General features: G+C 37.5%; 1 protein-coding gene across 1 annotated transcript; it reads left to right on the top strand.

The window, feature by feature from the left end:
* The first annotated feature begins 528 nt into the window (after positions 1–528).
* Positions 529–17,709, top strand: LOC101845156 (alpha-aminoadipic semialdehyde dehydrogenase). The gene is made up of 19 exons (XM_005094260.3): positions 529–949; positions 3,407–3,460; positions 4,778–4,843; positions 5,180–5,260; positions 5,722–5,845; positions 6,279–6,411; positions 6,979–7,023; positions 7,669–7,746; positions 8,837–8,894; positions 9,307–9,346; positions 9,675–9,716; positions 10,119–10,213; positions 10,585–10,669; positions 11,640–11,746; positions 13,296–13,412; positions 13,962–14,059; positions 14,542–14,615; positions 14,894–14,969; positions 15,783–17,709. Exons 1-19 carry the CDS (start codon positions 752–754, stop codon positions 15,835–15,837), a joined length of 1,626 nt encoding a protein of 541 aa, XP_005094317.1. The 5' UTR covers positions 529–751; the 3' UTR covers positions 15,838–17,709.
* Positions 17,710–18,259: the final 550 nt, after the last annotated feature.

Below are 18,259 nucleotides of genomic sequence, written 5' to 3' on the forward strand. Positions count from 1 at the left end.
ACGGAGCCCCATCTGTTGCACAGGCAACTATAGGGGGTCAGACGGATCTGTTTCTCCTCGAAATGTTCTTGGGCCACTTTGAAAATAGCTCATCATTATGGGTTTTGCTTGCTGGGATAGAAAGTTCCTAGAAGTAAGTAGTATTGTTAACTATGCCTAAATTAAATAATTTCTTTAACTATTATCAGTTTTTGTTTTTGTTTTATGTGTAGTTTCTTTCTCAGTTCTCTTCATCACTAAAAAAAAATAGTTTTGGCAGTTCATAGAAATTTCCCACCGCCCCCTTAACGCCCACTAGCGCCCCCCAATCGCCCAATTTCGCCACAGCGACCCCCAAACTGTCGCCACCCACTTTGAAAACCACTGCAGAGGTTGTTCACTTCTACACGTGTATTACGAGTAGGCATTCAGTGTAGAATTCTGTGGGAGCAGGCCAACTTTGTGCTTTGGCGGGTGTGTCAAGGTGATTGGGGGTGTGCGCGCTTCTCGCACAATGATTGGTTGAGAGCGAAAGTCCAAGTGGACAATAATGTGGGCTTGAAGAAAGAAGCCTTAGCTTTCAGGTTCTTCAAATCAACTTATTCAACTATGCATTTGTGTGGATTTTCTATATTCTAACTCCATATTGATACAGGAGAAGAAATTATTGATAACCAGGTGTTAAATTCCTGAAAAACATTCTGCTTGCATTAACGTGTTCAAAAGTACCTTGTAAACCAGCTCGGAGAAAAAAATCTGGGACTGTCTCAGAATGGCTACGATAACTCAAGTATTCCGAGTGTTTGCCAATCACGCCCGACGATATCCTTCTTCTCTGCACAACACGAGATACTACTCAGCAATGGCAAACTTTCTTGTTGATGACCCGAAGTATTCATGGCTGCAAGAGCTTGGTCTTAGCAGTAAAAATCAAGGCGTGTACAATGGAAAGTGGTGTGGTTCAGGCGAGGTATATGTTGTTTTTACTTAGATTTACTACTAGAGACTCGTGTTGCGCTGCTACGTGTACCGAAATGCCGACTCTGAAAATGCCTCAGAGCCAAAGCAAATTTGTTTCATGTTGCTAGATTCTAGAATTAAATTATGATTGAATTGAATTATAACTCAGGCATGAGCAAGCATGTCCAAGGCACGGTCAGGTTAAGCTGTTCCGAATATCTAGCAGACCATCAAAGGATGTTGTCAATATATTGAGAAAGTTGAGTGAAAGTGAAATGGGTTGAAATTCTAAGCTTTCAAAAGTGAGACAAAACCTGACACTATTCAGACTATTGCACTACTGATGTCACTCAGGCCAGTCTGAGATGAAATGTAAGATCTAGATCTAGTTGTTTCACCTCCAGCTGGCCCAAAAACATTTTAGTTGTTCTTATCAGCTTACCACAGGATTAATTTACATGTTATTGTTATTTCTGGGTCAACTTAGGCTGAACTTTAACTAAATCTGCTCACAGGTCAGGCTTATAAAGGGTGCCCACTACGGATAGGGTTGGTTCAGGACGATCGCCCCTCTCGTCACCTGAAAACAGACGTGTTTTGTTTTTTAGGTGACGAGTTGGGCGTAATCGGCTTGAGCCGCGATAGCCACTTGGCGCCCTCAATCTGGCTAGCAAACCGCCCCAACCTGATCCTGTCCCCCAATGGGCACCCCATATTAGTTTACCCATGCCTTATTTAGCTCAAGTTTCTACCTTTCTTCAAGAGCTGGATTTCAAGACATGCTTGTCATCTGCCAAGAAACGTTATAATACTATCATGTAGTCTCACAGCAAAGCAGTACGCGGCCCTTTAGTGCCTCTAGTCCCAGCCCTTATTGTGCCTTATAGGCCTTATTATATCAACATAATATACTATGCTATACTGGGCTACAAAAGTAACTAGCCACCTTTTGTAAGGGTTTCTCTACACTGCTGAGTGCAAGAGGCTGTACCTGATGTTGGATTTGCAAACCTTAGAAATAAAAATTCAGTTGCTGCAAAATCCATATTGTTGTGGGGCGGACTTCCGTAACGAGCGACCACTATGAAACAGAGCAGAATTGAGGGCTTGGGGTAGAGGTAGGGGTGAGGGTAGGGGTAGGGTTAGGTCTAGGCCTCTTCTTTATTGTGTTTGATGGGGTGGACGCTCGTTACGGAAGTCTTTCCTTGTTGTGTGTATATATATATAGATATCTAGGCCTAACATTTAACATAATATGCCTGAATTGTCGATATTATTATTATTATTATTATTCCAATTAAACACAAGTACCATTAAGATAATAATAATAATAGATAGCATTTGTATAGCTCATATCCCCGCTCAACAGCAGGCTTATGCGCTTTACTCTGTATTGTTACCCCAGCAGACCATAAAACACTCCGAAACATTCTCAACTTCCCGGGAAGCATACAGTGCAAGCAGCTGATTACGCGCTCAAACATTAACAAACTGACAAGATCTTTCGCTGTCTTTAGCCGGGTATCCATTCCCACCTGGGTGAAGTGAGGAAAATTCGTGTAAAGTGCCTTTCCCAAGGACACAACATCGAGCCCCTGACGGGATTCGAACCCACGACCTTACGGTTGCGAGTCCGAGAGCCTAACCACTAGGCCACCGACACCACATCTATCATGCATTATAAATTGACATCCCTTTATTTACTTTCACAAAGTGAAAGCTTTTCACCATTTCCTTTGAGAAATTTCTAGTCTTGGCACAGTTTTTGCAAACCCATTTTCTCAAAAAGTATCCATTATCCTTTAGATTCTATTAGCCTTTTGGAGCCACCATTTATTCATGGATCTTGGCCATTCGTCATTTTGTTTTGTCACAACTACTCTTATTTTGATTTTAACTTCAAACGATACTTATATATATATAATATAGCTTTCTCAGTGTGTTTGTGATACAGATAATATGATAAATGAGTATCTTAACTTACATTGTTGCATTACTTTGAACAGGTGTTGAAAGTAGGAGGAAAATGGAAATGAAAATTGCAAACGTAACTTGGACTCAACTTCAGCTTTCACCTTAAATTTACTTTAGTATTTTCTTACACAACCCCTGATATTGTGTAATCAACAAAGTATTCTCTTATCCTTTTCCCTGTATCTCAACCTGTCTGTTTTATTATTTCCAGCTTGCTATTTTATATTTTTATTGTAAACAGTGCGTAGTTCGATCAAAGATTAAGGCACTGTTCAACCATTGAACATATATATAATATGCATTTTTCATAATGAATTAGACTCCATCTTCAAATTCAGACATGAAAAAAAAAGCAAATTAATCATTAACTCTCCTTCACTTTGCATGTTGATTTGTCAGTGACTGGGGATGTAAAAAGTAGTTTCATCATAACTGTATGAGAAATATTAATACCTCACTTGTTTTTGGGTTTTTTTGTTCTTTCTCTGTCCAGGAAATTACAACATACTGCCCAGCAAACAATCAGCCGATTGCCCAAGTTATCACGGTGAGGAAAACATACTGATATGTATTTAATATGCCTTTCTTCAAAGAGGTATGACTCTAGCCGTTACAATTTTTACAAGTTTACAAAAATATGGTGATGGAGTTCCTTTTAGTGTTGCAATTCCTGACTGTTTTGTGCTAAAAGTTTGTCCTTGAGAATGATCATTTACACTTTTTTACTTCAAAACACCATGGTCCGTATTGTGTACCTGTATCGGGTGGGGGGGGGATGGATTTGACATACTTTGGTCCTTTCCAGGTGTTGATATTTTTCACTTCATGTATCATGTCTTTATTCTTTTGTGACAGGTTAAAAGATTCTCAAATAGGTATCTTGCTGATGCAGGCTTCTACCAATGCTAATAGATAAGTGTACATTAAAAATGTCTTTTGCACTGTTGTGTCCACGTGTTGCCCTTCTTGCAAACTTTTTTAAATCATTTTTTTTTTTACAATTAACCTAGCAGCAAAAATGTGTTATCACTGTGTTGCCTGTCACTTCACAGATCATCCACTCGCATGAATGCAATCTCAACTCTGTTGTAATTTTGGCTGAGTGGGTGTAATGTTTGTCCTAGACAGGGTCACGCATAGGTGTGAACTCATCTATGTTTGTTTTCCCCAAATATCGCACTCATTTGAGCCTACAGCCTGACCTTACAAATATCCCTGGGTGGATAAAACCTTCAAGGCCACATCAGATGGGATCATATTGACTGTATCGCACTTGTCTTCCAGCTCTGGGCCCAAATTTGCTAGATAGACTGGCCCCTATACCCATGGACGGTCTGATTGTCTTTGCTTAGTGTGGTGATCTGTTGGCAATGAGCTTGCCTAATGTTCTTTGAATTTTAATTGATGTGGTCACAACATGAGCAGGGGCCTCGGTCAGAGGTGGAAAACTTATATAATTAGAGCAGGTGAAGGGGAGGAGCAATAGATTAACCTTGATATTTAAACTCACAATTGGATACGTGAAAATAGCATGCCTCACTAGATTCAGAAGAGATCATTGTGATTGGTCAAAAAGGTGAGCTGCCCTTTTCCCGCCATTTGGTATAATTTACTAGCCCATGTCCACAAAAATTTACCTCTGAAAAGACCCCTGAATACACAGGGGTCATGTCAGTTCATTTCAAATTTAGAGGAGACCATTTTACCAATTACGGTCTAAACATGAGTCTTTATGGATTCTTTTATGATTCGGCTAAGATCCCTCGTTTTCCTTACTCCCAAGCACCGGTATCTTAGACTGAGACTACTGCATTATGATTATTATTATCACCCATGGCCTTATATATATTCTTTATATTCTCAGGGAAGTCCTTCTGATTATGAGAATTCAATTCAGTTGACCAGAGCAGCCTGGGAACAGTGGGCAGACGTAAGTTTTTCTGTCACCAAGTCTTTTAATGAGAAGCCAAGTCATAACATTGTTTGTTTTTTTGTTGTACCCTCAATTTCAAATTGGGGGGTTTTTCCAACAAGAGTTTTACTCCCAGTTTAGATAAAAGTTTCCTTGTCTGTCCAAGCATAGTTTAGGGACAGTTAATGATTGTATAGAGATAAAATTTGAAAATATTATATCTTTTTCCAGTTAAAATATAATAGAAGAAATGTCTGTAAATGATTAGCTAGGCTTCCTTGATGCAATGCATTTAGTATGCTTAAGTAATGTAGTGAACACAGTATGACAGCATCTATTTTTCTGGTTTTTCAGATTCCCGGACCCCAAAGAGGTGAAATTGTGAGACAAATTGGCGATGCTTTCAGAGAAAAGAAGCACTTGTTAGGAAAGCTAGTAAGTCATTGAATTTGTTTTAAGAAGTCAAGTAACTGTAGGTTTCATTGTGACATTCCTATCTGCAGTCGACATACCTATTTATAGAATCTGCAGGATAGAGTTTTTAGAATATTTTTCACAGCTTGTTTGGAGTCGTTGGGGTTTGTTCATGTCGCTCCGAGTATTGTACAGGGGTTATTAGAAATGTACTTGAAAGAGTAAGGTTTAGCTGATGTTTTTTAAAATCCTTTTTCTACTGTTGTTTTGTGGTCTGTTTCTGTAAGGGTGCTAAACGTATATAGAAAAAAACAAGATTACAGTTGTATTTGTACAAATTCTTCTCTTCTGTGAAGTTGCATTTTTTTTTTAATTAAAGAATCTTTTCAACTGATGACTGATGTCATTGTGTGAAAACTGGCTATAAATTAGGTCAGCATATTACTTATTGTATGTGTTTTTCTGCTTTTCCCCTTGTTTAGATTGCTCTTGAAATGGGCAAAATTGTGGCTGAGGGTGAAGGGGAAGTACAGGAGTACATTGACATCTGTGACTATGCTGTGGGTCTGTCTCGTATGTTTGCCGGACACATCTATCCTTCTGAACGTAAGTGTTTCTTGTCATCTCTTCTTTTTAGAGATTCACAGTAGTTTAACTGTCGCATCCAATGGATATAGAAATAATTACCACTTTGTTAGCAAAATTTCAAGGATCACTGTTGATTATCTATCCTGAGTTGGAAAAACATTCAGTAGCAGTGCTTTACAACTGAAAGTTAGCTTTGCCGTCGAGTGGCCAGTCTCATATCATGATAATATCTCAAGGGAGAACTTCAACCAGACTTACATTCTTTGGGGTGACATCGATCAATTTGTTACAAATTTTGACTTCCTTTAATAACTACAGCATATTAGAATGATTTACTTAGTAAAAATCATAGTATTCACTGGATCAAACTCTAAAAGATGTGAAAAGCTTGTCTTTGTTGTGGTACAATAATAATATATCTTCGTATCACAGTCTTGTTTTGTGCTTCCAGGCCCCGGCCACATGCTGCTGGAGCAATGGAATCCCCTGGGTATTGTTGGTGTCATTACAGCCTTCAACTTCCCCTGTGCTGTGTACGGGTGGAACTCGGCCCTTGCCATGGTCTGTGGAAACGCTATGGTCTGGTGAGTCTCAGCTGAAATCTCTCAACAGTAGCTCTTGTAAATTGTTCCTGTTGAAAACAGTTTGCTGGGGGATCCAGTTTCGTGATGGCTACTGAATTGGTATCAGCTATATGGAACTGGATCATTATGAACAAATGTATGTTCAATCAGTACTGTTGAAAAAGAAGGTTAAAAAGGGGCTCTCATGTTCTAGGGGTTATGGTGTTTGCCTCACCTATAGGTCCCAATTTCAAAACCTGACAGCAATGGAAAATTTTCTTCTCTACACTTTTCTCCTTCCACCTCCTTTCCAGCTCTCTAACGACGTTCTATCGCCTGCTTTCGTCTCCACTTTCTAACCCCCCCTCTCCCCCCCTTCTTCTGAACTCCTTCTTACTACACTTACCAAAAGAAAGAAGGTTGAATGGATATTCTAAAGATTTATGGCCTCTTTATGGCAGAAGGTGTGCGAGAAATTCTCTGTGAACAAAATTTTTTGTGTGAAAAATACTTGGGTTCTTGGGTTCGTTTGTTTTTTTCACTCAATATTAATTTTTTAATATTTTGTCATCCGTGTATTCCTCACAGGAAGGGTGCTCCATCAACTCCTCTTGTCAGTGTGGCCATGACCAGGTAAGTTGAAAGTTTTATAATGTTGTATTGGAGAAGTATTGCCTTCGAGAATTTTGATTCTCTGAAGCCCTATGGTGGGTATCTTGGTCAGATGTATTCATTTTCCCTTCTTGTGTCTTGGTTAACTTGTTTAGAAGTGTGTTGTTGTACTTTTCATTTTGCTTTCTTGTATGTTTGTGTGTGTTATTGCTAAGTGTTAGTGGGTGGTTGGCAGGTGCTCTGGTGTGGTTTGCTCCTTCTTTCCTATCAAACATCTATCGTCCTTATCTCCCCTTCTTCTTTTTTATGTTTGCTACTCTCTTGTAAGTGAGTGGTTCGCAGGTGCTCTGGTGTGGTTTGCTTCTTCTTTCCTATCAGACATCTATCGTCCTTATCTCCCCTCCTTCTTTTTTGTGTTTGTTACTCTCTTGTAACACCTCTAATATCCGGCCCTTATATGACCTTATTGTGTTGCAAGTGCTGTAAAACTCTTACTAAGAGACTCTTTTGTAACACTTCTAATTCTTCTGGCGCTCGTATGACCTTATGCAGTTGCGAGCGCAGTAAAACCGTTATTTTAAAAAAACCTGCTAAGTGTTAATTGTCCTGCTGTGAACTTACCAGAGAAATCTTCTAATATTTTTCTGTTGGCCTCTTCTCCTCCAGGGTGATCAGTTCTGTGCTGGAAGCAAACAATATTCCTGGGGCTGTTTGCTCTCTTGTGAGTGGCGGTGCTGATATAGGGTAAGAGATAATATGTCAAAATGGTTGGAAGTGTAATTGTTAACTTTACATTGTTGTCAGTGCCTTTAGACGCGCATCTTTTGGCTCAGTTTATTCTACCAGCAACTATGGGATATAAATATGAAATAAGGAGGACTTGCATATTAAATAACTATACTGTGTTGCTAGGGGGATTAAACCATACTGGGGGGAAACCAGCTGTGCAAGCAAAATCCTGAATTAATCCATACCCAGATTTTAAAAACTGGTTGTTATAAATTATCCAGGAACATGTGTCACGATGCGGTGGAATCAGGCGCTCATCAATTTTTGTGCATGTGGAGTTATTGGCTTTTGATGAAATCGAATACCCTTCTATCTTGAGCAGAAGTGAAGATATTTGTGATTGAAAGAGATTAGTTCACTTGGTTCCAGCCGTAGAAAAAGCGAGAAAATGGCTGCCTAATTTTGGTAACTTCAGTAGCTAAAGAGTCCTGGAAAACTGAAAACTTATATATTTTGAGCTTTTAACCCCTTCAATGCTGCACCTATATCATAAATAGATCCCTGGGGGGTGGGGGGGGATCTCATAAACCAAGGTAAGGTACCCTCAATAATAATTACAAGATTTTAGTAGTAACTTCCTTTTTAATTGGTATTAAAACAGCCTCTGTCAGAGTCCCATAAATTCTACGGGCCATAGTTACAGCGCTACACAGTTCAGGCCCTTAAATTCTACGGACACGGCAGCGAAGAGGTTAATCGACATTTTTCAATATAATTCACATGGAAATGTGTTTTCTATGGACATAAAAGGGTGAACAAAAAAGAACAAAAATTTGATTAAAATTATAAAACTGGTGGGGAAATGCCTGTTTCTCCAATTTTGCTATTTTGACGAGCTCCTGATTTCACCACGATACCTCACATATGATATGGCTTCCCTAAAACAAAGGACACTATGTTTGTAAGATAAAGATGTTGATATGTTAAAAATTACTTACAAAGTATCGAGTCTACTGCCCTTGAGGCCTAACAGGATAACTCTAATAAAACAACACCTCCCGTAACAGTTTCCTAAAGGTTGTATTTGTTTGTTCTTTTTCTTCAGAAATCTGATGTCAACAGATGAACGTGTTAATCTTCTGTCCTTCACAGGAAGCACAGAGGTATGCAATATGTGGTTCATTTATCAAATACTTTCTTTTGAGAGCATGTTTTGTACAGGCCATTTTCTTTATTGGGGAACTTATTCTGTGATTGAAGGCTTATTTTAGTACTGGTACCTACTAGTTTGATATTTGTTGTCTTAATTTCTTCAATAAATAGTCCTTCCATTGGGAGAGATTTGGGGGATTTTTTCTGTCCAGTCTATGTGTTTGTTGTTTTTCAAGTGTTATTGTTTCCTGTACCATTTATAGCCTCTATTGCTTTGGCGTACATTTTTGTAAATTGCCCCAACGTTAAACGTGTAAAAGATTTGTAAATAGAATGTATTTAAAAGTCAATTTGTGTACGTTTTACTGGACAAGGTAAATTTTTTTCACCACATAAATTTGTTGTATTCTTATGGCGTTTCAGGTTGGACACAAGGTGTCACTCAAAGTTCAAGAAAGATTTGGTAAGTTTTGTGACTTTGTATGGACTGATTATTGAATGCAAAGTATGAGTCTGGGCTGATATAATATTGTCATTTTGTCCTACTTCAGCTTCCATTCAAATGAATTATCAGAAAATTTTTAGTAAATTAGGTTAAAATGTCATTTACATATGGAAATTTTTTGCAGTTTTGCAAAAGTACATACATGGTTTTTTTTCCATATTCAATCAAAATTGACCTGAACTCCAGTTACATCTTGTAGTGATGTATTTTTTACGTTGGTTGTCCTCTTTCTTTGAAAGACCCCAGCAGCTGAAAATTTATATTTGCTGTTCTTTAATTTTTACAGGAAAATTCCTTTTGGAGTTAGGCGGAAACAATGCCATTGTTGGTAAGTTGTGATAAATTAAAGATATTTTTTAAAATGAGTATTCTCAATGTTGCGTTGTACATTTAAGTTCTTTTAAAATTTTTATAAATTTTTGGAATATCATGTTATCTTCTTTTTTTTTTCTTTTTTTTTGTAATGTTTGTTTGTGAGTTCAGTTTTACTATAATTAATGGTCATGTCAATTTGATTCATGGATAAGTTCATCATGATATATTGCTAACTGGATTCAGTATCATTTTTTTCAATAGAGAGTTTGTCACTTCTTTTTGTGATGAGATAAGTGAATGTACAATACGGTCATCTTTACTACTGAAGTAGGCTTTTTGTGAAAGGATTTATCCTGAAATTAATAGACTTAGGTTGGCCTTTCCTTTTCTAGCGAGTGATCTCTTTGATTTTCAGTCAATGAGGACGCAGATGTGGACATGGTGGTCCGGTCAGCTCTGTTTGCCTGTGCAGGGACAGCTGGTCAGCGCTGTACTACGACCAGGAGATTGGTAAATAATAATGAATACATTGATTAACTTTATTCATACCCTTGGGGAAATTTGTTTCGATGTATTTTCCCTGATTTGGTTTTTTCCTTTTTTCTATAAACGAGAACTGTTTAATAGTTGAACACTGTCAGAGCAAAATATTTTGAAACATTCTTTGCTGTCTCTTTTTTTCAGATTTTACAAAAATCAGGGCTGTCTGTCAAGGTGGTCCTTAACTTATGTTGAAGTCTGTTTGTCAACTGCTAAGCACCCAAGTAAAGCTGACACCATGAAGTTTGCCTTCTGTAAAGCTCTGTTTTTTTTGTGGTTCCAGTTATAGTTCATGAGGTTTGGCCATGTCCGTGAATGACGTTTGTAATTTCTCCCCCTAGATCCTGCATGAGAAAGTCCATGATGAAATTGTTGCTAGACTGGTCAAAGCCTACGGTCAACTCAGGGTTGGAGATCCCATCGAAGGTTTGTCCTGCTCATGTCTGTCATGTACAAAACAATGTCCAGTTGAACGTGTCCAAGATGACTGCCCATTATTGAGGAGAAAGCTGGTCATCATAAATAGTTGGATTTCTTGGACAGTGTCATTATAATATTTTTAAAATACACAAGGGGGAAGTTGCAAATGATTGTTTCTACAGATGGCTGTTAGAGCAGGCTCAAGTGTAAAATATATATATTTGTAGTTTGATATTGCTTAAGATACCTTTTTAATGCTGAGAATGTTGTAGATATGTGTGAATCCCTACATGTCTTTGTATACTAACTAGAAAATTACCTTTATGATAGGCATATTATTTCTGCCAGAAAGGCAAGAGACTGCGCTCAAGAAGGAAAAATAAGAGTTTGTACAGTATAAATATATTTGAAGAACCCACAGTCAATTTATCTGAAGCACTAGGAAGAGAATGATGAAGAAAAGGAAGAATGAAATGGTCGAGTTGTTTTCAAAGGATCAGTATCTGTCGTCTCGCATGCTTCAGTATGAAATGCCAAGAAATTGTGCACGTCTGTTACCTGTATCATTGTCTTTGATGGTGAGAGAATTTGGAACTTGACAATTCGTTTTATTGTTTCTCTTCTTGCTAATTTTTTAAAGATAACTGTGAGCTGTGAACTTAGTTGAGAGAAATCATTTCAGACTTGGTACCTACTTTAACTTTAATATATGTCTGAGGCAAATCTCTGTTTACTCATATTTGACTTCAGCCAAATAATTGTGTGGGTGGATGCCGGGCGCTTTGGTATGGTTTGCTCCTTTTTTCCTATCAAACATCTATTGTCCTTATGTCTCCTCCTCCTTTGCCTTGCATGTTACTCTCTAGTAACACCTCTAATATTCTGAACATATATGACCAATTGTATTGCAAGTGCTGTAAAATTCTTACTAAATCTAAAATCAGAGTTAATCTTTATCACAATGTTTCCTTTCCAGAGGGCACCCTGTATGGCCCGCTGCACAATCAAGAGGCTGTGAAGAAATTTGAGGAAGCTGTGAAAGCTGCCAAGGAGCAAGGCGGTCATGTTGAGTGTGGAGGAAATGTAAGACTGGTTTCTATCAATTGATTTATTTTTTATGGGTCAAGGCTTCCACACAAAGATATGAAGCTAGAGTGATCTAAACTCCCTAATGTTGGCAGGGCACAGTTCTTATAAAGGATTCTGCATTCACCTATCAGCTAGATCTCGGGGCAGGGTTAGATCTGATGTATTTCAAAGGGAGCATAATGGTGTGAGAGGAGATTGTGGCAGTCAGTCCTAACTTTCACTCTGCAGACAACAATCATGGAAACATAGGGTGACTTCCAGCCACATGATAATTTCCTTGCATACATAGACAAGTCCTCTTCATATTGGCAGTCGATTGGCTGATGAAGGAAACCACCAGAGGACACAGGAATGGTATACAGTGGACCCCATGGACACAGTTGTACGATCTTGATTTTGCGGGTGACTTGGCGATTCTGTCATATACCCAGTAACAGATGCAAGCAAAGATTTCAGTATTAAACAGCCTATCAATGTCTGCTGGATTGAGGATCCACCCCTGAAAGTCAAAGGTTCTAAGGACAGATGCGCGGCGAAAGGAGCAAGTCACAATAGAAAGAAATGCACTAGAAGATGTTGAATCCTTCTGCTATCTTGGGAGTATAATTGACTGAGAGGGAGGAACAGGTGCTGAAATAAAGTCCCTCGTTGGAAAAGCACAGACTGCTTTCATATCTTTGAACAGAATTTGGAAGACCAGAGATATCTCACTTTGAACAAAGCCTAGGATTTTCAATTCAAATGTGAAGTCAGTCCTATTGTATGGATGTGAGACATGGAACGCATCACAAACTTGCTTAAAGAAGATCCAGGTTTTCTTGAACAAGTCTAAGAAAGTTACTGAGGATCAGATGGACAGCAGGGTCACCAACGAGGAAGTGTTAACGAAAACAAGACATATCCCAGTCAGAGATGAGGTAGGAAGAAGGCAGTGGAGATGGATTGGACATACTCTCAGGAAGTCGGGCATCTGCATAACAAAGAAAGTGGAGTCCACAGGGTAAAGATCAAAAGGAAGACGGAGTGGAACCTGGAGAAGAATTCCAGAATTCGATGTACAGAAAAGTGGGAAGACATGGAATAACATTAAGAGGCTAGCCCAGGATAAAGAAAGGTGGAAAGTGTTTGTCCGTAGCCTATACCCTGGTGCAGGGTGAGAAAGGCAGTGATGATGATGATGACACCAAGACTAAACTTTTCTAATTTAAAGATGCACATTTAATTTTCAAGAATATTACCATTCCTCATCAAAGTCTACAGATAAGACTAGTGGATTTTTCACCTCTTCCGTGTTTCACATATTCAGTCCTTTTCTTGGAATGGATTTTTAGGAACTTTCTTAGACACAATGTGAAGTTACTTACGAATATCTTTTCTGCCAAGAATCGGATTAAACAAGACTCCTGCAGTTTTGCAAAGGAAATTGTTGATATTTTGAATGGACTATAATTAGTCACTTAATTCTGTGTTACACGTTTGTTTTTAATTAAAGTTCATTCTTACTATAGTCCATCTAATTTATCTTCTTTATTTTATTCCTCAGGTCATCGAAAGACCTGGGAACTATGTGGAGCCTACCATTATTACTGGACTAGCACACGATGCTCCTATTGTGATGAAGGAAACTTTTGTGCCAATAGTTTATGTTTTGAAAAGCAAGGTATAGTTGTCTTTATTACTTAGTAGAATATTGGAAAAAATAAATGTCATAAATTAATTCCTATCCTCAAACTGAAGCCTCTCTAGTCAGTATAAATATCAAGAGTGCCTTCGAAAACGGCATGTGGCTGCCTGTCAAGCAAGGGATGATTCGACTTTCCATGTAGATAAAACACCCATGTTCGTAAAATCAACTGCACTGGGGGGTGAAAAGATCCTAGCAAGAAGACTTGTAAGATTGAGTTGGACGTTGAGATTAGAGCTGTTACGGTTTGTTGCTGTTGTTGTTTGGAATTGGAGGGGGAGGGGTGTTAAATGTTTTGTTTTGGGGGTTTTTCTGGGGATTTTTGTTGGGGAAGGGGGGCGGAAATCTACTAGTGTATTAAAGGATCATTTTCATTTTTTTCCAAGATCACTAATTCAAAACAAGCGTCGTGCTTTGTTATTTTATGCCTCCTGCTGTGGTTCATCATACTAGTTTATTTAAGTGTCTCAATGAGAAGTTGGTTTATTCAAGATGTTCAGCAAAAATGGAACTTTTATTTTACAGAATGTTGATGAAGCCATGAAGTGGAACAACGAAGTAAAGCAAGGTCTCTCTAGCAGTCTGTTCACAAAAGACATGAGCACTATTTACAAGTGGATTGGGTATGTGGCATTCATGACTTTGCTTTTTTACTTTTGTTCAATATCAGTAGGGAAGTTACTGATGGATATTGTTTTTATAACATTGTCGTCTACGACTTAGACTGGTGTTGCACTTGAACTCTGTTGATGTTTGATTATTGCCAAGATTGATAATTGACGGAAGCAGCTGGCACATTTTTGGTGAAGGTTAACTTTTTTCTAATGTATATGCAAGAATTCAATGGTATAAATGTACATCTATAAGCATGAGACCATACAGTAATAGACCCTTTTTTAGAATAGTAAATGCCTCATGTGTATAAAGAAAGATTTTTAAATCATTCAAAATGCTAGTATTTGAAATGTAAAGTCAGATATGTATTTACAGGGAAATGCTTGTGAGTGAAGAGGCGTTAAAGTCATGATCAAAATTTGATTTAGAATGTAGATTTTGAAATGTTTTGTCTTAGTTTTAAAGTTTGGTTCATTCTATCTCATGGCAGGCCAAAGGGATCTGATTGTGGACTTGTCAATGTGAACATTCCAACCAGTGGAGCTGAGATTGGAGGTGCCTTCGGTAAGTTTTTGATTATTTGTCCATAGTTTGCTACAAGTTGCACTCCATATGTAGGTTACTGACAACTGGTTTTGTAATTTCATTGGGCAGTAAAAAGTCATGAAAGAATATGGTCAGATTTTGGGCTCTCATTGTTTCAAATACGTTTTCACAATTTGAACTGAATGTATGGGCTTGAACTCGACATATCTTTTTAGATACTCAAGAACTTAATTTGTTTTTGTGTGAGATAATTTGGTTTGTAATGATTTCATGTGTTGTTTTTTCCCCCAATACAGGAGGAGAAAAACACACTGGAGGTGGCCGGGAGTCTGGCAGTGATTCATGGAAACAGTACGTGAGGCGCTCCACCTGGTGAGTTGGTCTGCGGCTTGGACATGTTGGTCTTTCGTTATATGTGGGGAGGGGGGATATGGTAACTATTTTCTTTTATATTGTCACAACACCGGTATATTCATCAAAATTGGACTTTGGGGCTTGAATGAAATCAGACTATCAGAGTATTTTTAAGACTCATGTGAAACGGTTCTTTCAATTTTTCAGTATACAGCATTTGATAGACTGATGTGTTTTGTCAAAATGAGTGCTTTGGTAAAGAAGAAATAATTTATTTTAGATCATTAGAAGTCTTAAAAAAAGTTACTTCTGCCACAAAGAAAGGTCTGTGCTGATAAAAGATTAAAAGTTTTCCTTCATGTTCTAGGCTACTTGCTTTAAAAGAATCTACTGAGTTACTATTTAAAAGTCAAAGTGCTTTGCTGTTGGTCAGTCTTGTAGAGGGATAGAGGGTGCAAGAGCAAAGAATGTCCTATGTGTTTCCCTCTTTTTTTCCAGTTTTTGGTCAGAGAATATAAAAATCTCAGAAGAAGGTATTGAGGTACAAAAGAAAGTTATTTTGTTCTAAATTGGTTAATTAGAATTCTTGCAAAGCCAAGTCTAATGATTATTTTCTGTTAGGGTCTGGAAAGTTCTGGTTCTGATTGTTTTCATCAGTGTTGAACTTCTTTGTAGATCTTCCTAAGTTTGAGCTCAAAGAGAATCTGCTTTTAGTAGGATACATTAATATTGAGAGAATTCTGTAATAAAATATGAAATACAGCATGATTAGAATGGGAGTGGATTTCAAGTTGTTTAATACATTTCTCACTATTTCTTCATTGTTTTCAGCACCATCAACTTCAGCAAGGAGCTGCCCCTGGCTCAGGGCATCAAGTTTGAGTGATAACTCTGTTGTCTACAACAAGGACATGTTCCTGATCACGCAGGTTTGCTGCTGCGTTGACCTGATCAAGGCCAGTACAGTTTGACGTATCTGGAACAATCCCAAACATGCTTTACTAGAGGGTTTCCTCTTTTTTTTTTTCTTTTTTTTTTAAATAAAGTACAGCTTTACACATGTTGTTTCTTTGTCAATGTGATTCAGGTATATGGTTATTGCTTTTTTTTTCATGCATCTCATTTCTAACAAAAAGATCGTTTCCTCCAAAGTGATGGGTTCTTTTCGGTCTCAGGGTTAATTTGTTTGAAATGAAGACTAGAGAAAATGTTGACTCTTGAATATATACATCTTATTTGAATTCCTGTATTTTTTTAAAAATTGTTGTACTGAGTTGGATTTGTCTGATTAGTGGTGATATCAGAAATTCCTTTTTATCAGCAAAGAAAAAACTTAACTCTTTCCCCATAATAGCTTTCTTCCAGTCTCAGCAGATGCTGTATGTCTGATGGGAATTAGGCTTAATAGATTTTATTCTGTAGAGGAGTACATGGTATTTTACAATTACATATCCACAAAGATTTTTCCTGCGTCAGATACTGTTAAATGATGTTGCTAAATTACATTAAGACAATAATGCCCTTTTATATCAGTGGGTGTTATCTGTAAAAATGATGATCTTACTTGTGTCTGTCCAACCAATGAGAGGATGCATTCATAGTGGGCTAGTTCCCTTCTCCCACAGGGATGCAAAAGTTGTTTTTTGATTTAGGTGGGAAGGAAGGATCTTTGCTGCTTTAGAGATTCACTCCATAATGCCTGTGCTTTGATCACAATGGAGATTGTTGAGTTTATGATGTCTTTACCCCATTTCTGCGTACAATGACTGCCCTCAGGAGATCAAGGTTTGTTAAAATAGTTTTGTAAACTGTTTACAGAATAGGCCATATTACTGGAGCTTTTGTGAGGCATCAGTATTCTTGTTGCATTTATTGTCTTCTTGAGGATTCTTTTGAGATCCGGAATCTCGATTTTTTTTCCCCTTTGTTTTTGTTAATGTTACAAACACTTTGATGCTGAGAACTTTTTGTCCAAATAGTACAATATGTCAGTGTCATTCCACAAACGCCTGAAGTCATTTTTTTTTAGTTTTGAGAAACTTTTTAAAAAAAGAAATTGCCCAAATTCGAACCATGACTTGGGCACTTTTGGTTTTTCAAATAAAAACTAAGAACTATGAAGGAAATAAATAACAGAAAACTTTTTTTTGTTGTAAGATGCCCCTTGATGTTTTTATTGAAATAACGGCTTTATCTGGAAACCCCCAGATATTGATTTGGGTGATTTTTGAATGACACTGGCGATTATATATTGCAGCTATGTTACACTCCAAAGAATGCTCTTTCAATATTTTTGAGACCCAGTGTATTGTTATCTTACATCATTGACTAATTATAAATGTGAACCTTCATGTTCAGAATGTTTAGTGTTTGCGGTTTTGTTTGTTTTTTTGGTTTGGGAGAACTGGTATTATTCCTGTATTTTGAAATGATTTACTGTTTTAGTGGTACAGTGGAACTGCAATGAAAACAATACTGTATTATTCACTAATATACAAATGAAATTTACAAAGTATTCTTTAGTGGGGCATATTGTTCCTCTATACAGTATAATGTTTGTATAAGTGTGTTTTCTGGCAATCTGCTGTCCAGCACTATCCTAGAGGAATTAATCACTTCTTTTTTTTTAAGAATGTTGTGTCAGAAGCATATTGTCAGCCAGCTGTTCACATGTACTAAGCACAAAATTTTGAATTTTTAAAATTGCAACGTCTAAATCCTTTGTATTGGTTGCATGTGCTCAAGAAATGAATTTTTGGAAATGCGAAAAAATAGATGCGTAATGTAGGTACAATTTTAAAGAGAACTGAAGCAGCTGTTTCTCCTAAATGGTTTTGCTTTCTGGTCAGCTTTCGGACAATATGAAAATTGTTTCTTGATTTCTCAATTCACTCATGAATCCAAGCAAGTTATGGAGTGAAATGTGAGTAGGGCCTACCTGAAAAGGAGAATTTTAGAGACTGAGGAAAAACAACTTTTGTTGCCTGGTATACTGGGCAGTATTGGGCCATTTTAAAATTATGCTATTTTGGGAAATAAACTTAAGGTGGAATTCTGTTATCAGCCATTTATAAACGTACCGGTGACACATTGTGGTTTGGCACCCAAATAACTGGAGCAAATGCAAAATAATGTGCAAGAAGGGTTTACTGTTCAGATTTGTGGAAAAATCGTGTTTGTCCACCTAAAGGTCTCAAGAAATAATAGAAATATTCCCTCTTATGTTTTTGATGTTGTGACAGATAAACTATGTTAACCTAAATTCAGTTATGAGCGTTGTGGACTGCTTATGTTTTTAGAAATTTTTG

This window comes from Aplysia californica, unplaced genomic scaffold (genome assembly GCF_000002075.1).
Source record: "Aplysia californica isolate F4 #8 unplaced genomic scaffold, AplCal3.0 scaffold00079, whole genome shotgun sequence".
Classification (NCBI taxonomy): domain Eukaryota; kingdom Metazoa; phylum Mollusca; class Gastropoda; order Aplysiida; family Aplysiidae; genus Aplysia; species Aplysia californica.

Bases quoted from the DNA above. Each gene is read 5' to 3' on its own strand.
- LOC101845156 (XM_005094260.3), top strand. From the start codon at position 752: ATGGCTACGATAACTCAAGTATTCCGAGTGTTTGCCAATCACGCCCGA. The intron at 6,412-6,978 runs GTGAGTCTCAGC...TATTCCTCACAG, and splicing joins TGTGGAAACGCTATGGTCTG to GAAGGGTGCTCCATCAACTC. The intron at 7,747-8,836 runs GTAAGAGATAAT...CTTTTTCTTCAG, and splicing joins AGTGGCGGTGCTGATATAGG to AAATCTGATGTCAACAGATG.